The 5,175-nt window shown below is 40.2% G+C and overlaps 1 protein-coding gene across 1 annotated transcript; it reads right to left on the bottom strand.

The window, feature by feature from the left end:
- Positions 4,060-4,824, bottom strand: LOC107646944. Its single transcript, XM_016351085.1, has one exon. It carries the CDS (start codon positions 4,822-4,824, stop codon positions 4,060-4,062), a length of 765 nt encoding a protein of 254 aa, XP_016206571.1.

The following is a 5,175-nucleotide window of genomic DNA, read 5'->3' as shown; positions in this document are numbered from 1 at the left end:
ACACCCAAAATCAAATCTCAAGCAACAAGATCTGGTTTAACACTTCTAGAACACAGCTAATCATTGATTAATTTACCAAACCTTACCTCCTTTGCTGCTGTCCGAGATTGCACCAAAAACAAGCTTCCAGAAGCACTTTTACGCCTATTTTAACATCAAAAACAACTTTAGAATCTTATGAACCATGAAGGCTGAAGCTTCATGATGATGAAAAGAAGGTTTTCCTCACCTTAAGGTAACTAGAAATCACGTTTTCTTAGAGCTTTTGGTGATTGAATAAGAGATCCTAAGAAAGAACATGAAGAAAACATCATTAACTTAAGGAACCACCATGGCCGAATCTTCAAGGAGGAGGAGCAGCCTTCATACCTTGATTTACTCCATGAAAAGTGACATAGAAATGAAGAGGAATAAGAGGTGAACACTTTGGTAAGATTAGATTTTTGATAGGGGTTTCGGTTTGAGAAAGAACGGAGAAAGTAGCTCAGGTGTTCATGGAAACTTCATGGTTCTCTTTCATAGTGTTCTAAGCTTTTCCAAGAACAAAAATGATAGCCAAGCTGTCCTACGGAGGCCATGGCTTTTGGATGATGATTATTCAAAAGTTACTTGTCAAAATATCTCAGAAAAGGATAATTACTAAAGCTAGATGTATTAGAACTTAAGTAATTACACTACTAATGGATAAACATTAAGTTAATTAGTGTAAATGACACTAGTAACTGGATAATCATAAGAATAAAAGATATATGATGAAGTATTAGCAGTGCTAAGTTCATCTAAGAATGCTGGTATTATCCGTTACTGGTAGATTTCAAGCTCAGTTATTATATTACTAAACATAGATCAACATTAATCACAGTAGAGAAGATAATAATATAATATTCTGAATAAAATAATAATATATGAATATTATATTAATATAATTTTTCTCTCGAAATTCGTGACAGGCTCGTCACATAGAGACTAACCACGGAAATCAGAATTTTGAAATTCGGGCCCGAAGTGGCTCAAAAACGCAAATCTTCACGACGTGCCTACTTAGATTAGGAGAGGTGTCCTGTGCAATCAAGCTGCTGACTCAGCAGCTTGATGACGCAGCACCTGTGCAGTGGAGGTGCTTATATGCATAGAAATTCCTAAAAATTCTGTAAAAATTCTGTTTGATCCCGAAAAAGCGCCGTTTCTTCGGGGCTAGGCCGTTACATTCTACCCTCCTAAAAGAAAATTTTGTCCTCAAAATTTCAATTACCTGAAAAGAAAAACGGGTAGTCTGTTCTCATCTTATCTTCCGGCTCCGATGTGTACTCTTCAGTTCCAGTTTGTCCCCATGCTACCTTAACCAATGATACTGTCTTGTCTCTAAGCTGTTTGTCACTTCGTTCCACAATCCTGACTGGTAGGGTTTGATATGTCAAGTCGGCTCGCAGCTGTACTGTCTCTGGTTGTAAACCGTGGCTTTCGTCGGGATTATACTTTTTGAGTTGTGAAACATGAAAAACATCATGAAGGTTTGACAAATAAGGAGGGAGAGCTACTTGGTATGCTACTGGACCGACTCTTTTAAGAATTTGAAAAGGACCTAAGTATCGTGGATTCAATTTCTTAGTCCTAAGAGCTCTACCTATTCCAGTCGTAGGTGTCACTCTTAAGAAAATATGGTCACCTTCGTTAAATTCTAAGGGCCTACGCCTATTATCTGCATAGCTCTTTTGTCGACTTTGGGCAGTTTGAATCTTCTCTCGAATGTGCTTAATCCATTCGGTAGTTTCTTGTACCAAGTCTGGCCCCAAAATCCTGCCTTCCTCCTTGTCATACCAGCATAATGGTGATTGACACTTTCTTCCATAGAGGGCCTCATATGGTGCCATTCCGATACTCTGTTGATAACTGTTGTTATAAACAAACTCAATCAATGCCAAGTATTTGTCCCAGTTACCCTGTTGGTCCATTACGCAAGATCTCAACATATCTTCCAAGGTACGAATTGTTCGTTCTGTCTGTCCATCAGTCTGTGGGTGATATGCTGTACTTAAGTGCAACTTCGTCCCAAAAGCTTTCTGTAGAGCTCCCCAAAATCTAGAAGTAAACCTTGGATCTCTGTCTGACACAATTGATGAAGGTATTCTATGCAATCGTATTATCTCCTGAATGTATAACCGGGCGAGTTTCTCCAAGCTGTGACCAATTTGAATTGGTAGAAAATGCGCTGATTTTGTCAATCGATCTACAATTACCCAAATTGTATCATGCCCGGCAGAGGTTCTTGGTAACCCAGTAACAAAATCCATCGTAATCTCTTCCCATTTCCATTGCGGTATTTCCAATGGTTGCAGGGTTCCAGGTGGTTTTTGATGTTCCACCTTAATCTTCTGGCAAGTGAGACACTTTAAAACATACGTTGCTATATCTTTCTTCATTCTCGGCCACCAGAACATCTTTTTCAGATCTTGGTACATTTTAGTCGTTCCGGGATGGATAGAAAATCTGCTTTCATGAGCTTCGGTCAGAATGTTCTTTCTCAAGTCCTCCTGAGCAGGTACACAAATTCTGTTCCTATATCTCCATATTCCCTCTTTATCTTGGCGTACCTCTTCCGGCTGATCTGCCTTCATCCGTGTTAACAATGTCAGCATTCTTGAATTCTGGGCTTGAGCTTGCTGAATAGCTATCTTAAAAGTCAGATGTTAATTGTAGTCTCGCCATAACAACTCCTCTTGATGTCTCTCTCATTCCTAATTTTAAGTTTTCAAAGGCTGAGATCATTTCTCCTTCCTTGATCATCATCCAGGATATGCCCAAACTCTTCCGACTCAAAGCATCTGCGACTACATTTGCCTTCCCAAGATGATAGCTCATCTTAAAATCATAATCTTTTAAGAATTCCATCCATCGCCTCTGCCTCATATACTTCAAACTCTTATGATCAGAGAAGACTTCAAATTGGGCTCCGTACAAATAGTGCCTCCAAATCTTAAGTGCAAAGACCACTGCTGCTAATTCCAAATCATGTGTCGGATAGTTCCTTTCGTGAGGTCTTAGTTGTCTCGAAGCATAAGCTACCACATTCCTATGCTGCATCAATACACATCCAAATCCCTTAGAAGAAGCATCACAATGCACCTCAAAAGGTTCCTGTGGGTCAGGTAACACCAAAACTGGCGCCGTCGTCAACTTTTCCTTTAAAGTTTCAAAGCTTTCTTCACACTTCTCTGTCCACTCAAACGGAACTTCCTTCCTAGTAAAGCAAGTCAAAGGTAAAGCTATCTATGAAAAACCCTTGATAAACCGTCGATAGTATCCTGCTAACCCCAAGAAACTACGAACTTCTGTAATTGTCTTGGGTTGCTTCCATTGTACTACGGCCTCGATCTTTAAAGGATCTACAGTTATTCCATCTCGTGTGATCACATGTCCCAAGAATGCCACTTCTGTCGCCCAAAACTCACATTTCGACAACTTCTCATATAGCTTCCGTGCTCTTAATATTTGCAACATAATCCTCAAATGCTCTCCATGTTCTTCTTCTGTCTTGGAATAGATGAGGATATCATCTATAAAGACTACCACAAACTGATCTAGATGCGGACGAAAAATGCGATTCATATAATCCATGGATACAACAGGAGCATTAGTCAGTCCAAAGGACATAACCGTATACTCAGAGTGACCGTACCTAGTTCGAAAGGCAGTTTTAGGTATATCTGATTCCTTCACCCGGATTTGATGGTAACTTGACCGCAAATCAATCTTCGAGAATACTGTCGCACCTCTCAGCTGGTCCATCAGATCATCTATCCTTGGGAGTGGATAGTTGTTCTTGATTGTGATCTTGTTCAATTACCGATAATCCACACATAACCTCATTCCACCATCCTTCTTCTTTACTAGTAACACTGGAGCTCCCCATGGTGATACACTCGGACGAATAAACTTCTTCCCCAGCAATTCATTCAACTGCTTCTTTAACTCTGCTAATTCCAACGGTGACATCCGATACGGTGCTATAGAAATTGGTCTGGCTCCAGGAACCAGATCAATACTAAACTCTATCTCTCTCTAAGGTGGAAACTCAGGTATATCATCCGGAAAAACATCAGGAAACTCCTTCACCACTCGGATTTGCTCCAAGTCTTGTTCATTAGTTTCTGAGCTAGCCGATAGTAGAACGTAACCCTCTAACCCACTATTACTAGAAATAACTCTTAGGGAATTCAAATAGAAAGTACAAGACTCAACTGGTTCAGTGTGCATTTCAGATGATGGAAATGTAGCAATTCGTTTAAAACAATCAAGAAAAACATGATGCTTGGACAACCAATCTAGACCTAAGATAATATCTAAACCACACAAAGGCAAACAAACCAGGTCATGTATAAAAGTCCTAGCCTCAATAACAAAAGGCACCTGTTGACATACTTGACTAGTCAAGGCATTTTGAGATGTGGGTGTACGAATAATTAGATTATAATCTAACATGGTGAAATCTAATCCCAACTCATGCGCAACAGTCTCAAAAATAAATGAATGTGATGCACCAGAGTCATATAGTACAGTTAAGAGTCGAGATTTGACATAACACTGACCTTGAATTAGGGAGTCTGATTTCATTGCGTCATCAGTAGTCATAGCAAACACACGTCCTTGCTGTCGCAGCCTATCTATTCCTTGTACTGGCTTCTTCGGACAGTCCTTAGCCATATGTCCAGGCTGACCACAAGAAAAACAAATAACGCCTGTAAGCTGACAAGGTCTACCTCCATGCTCCTTTCCGCACTGCCTACATACTGGTCGCATCTGCGCCTGCTGAGGTCGCTTACCCATATCCTGTCTCATTCTTCCTCCATTCCCTCTTGTAGGACGTGCATGAACATTTCTATTCTAATTGTACCTTCGTGAAGGCATTGCTCCCTGCTTAAAATTCCTTCCCTGAGGAGCTGTATACCGATTATAATTCTGACAAGAACATCCTGGGTGATTCATCCGAGCTGCAGCTATCTTCTTAGCACAGTCCTCTACTAGCTGACTCTTATTAACCAACTCCGCAAAATTCCGTATTTCCAATGGAACCACTGAGTTCAACAAATCTTCACGGAGTCCATCTTCAAATTTCAAACATTTCCACTCTTCTAAATCTGCTGGATTCCCTTGACAAACCTTGGAAAAACGACATAA

The sequence above is a fragment of the Arachis ipaensis genome, chromosome B06 (assembly GCF_000816755.2).
Source record: "Arachis ipaensis cultivar K30076 chromosome B06, Araip1.1, whole genome shotgun sequence".
In the NCBI taxonomy this organism is placed as follows: domain Eukaryota; kingdom Viridiplantae; phylum Streptophyta; class Magnoliopsida; order Fabales; family Fabaceae; genus Arachis; species Arachis ipaensis.
This window is presented reverse-complemented; position numbering and strand designations above follow the sequence as displayed.

What these genes read in the sequence shown, in the direction of transcription:
- LOC107646944 (XM_016351085.1), bottom strand. Translation starts at nt 4,824, where the DNA reads ATGGGTAAGCGACCTCAGCAGGCGCAGATGCGACCAGTATGTAGGCAG.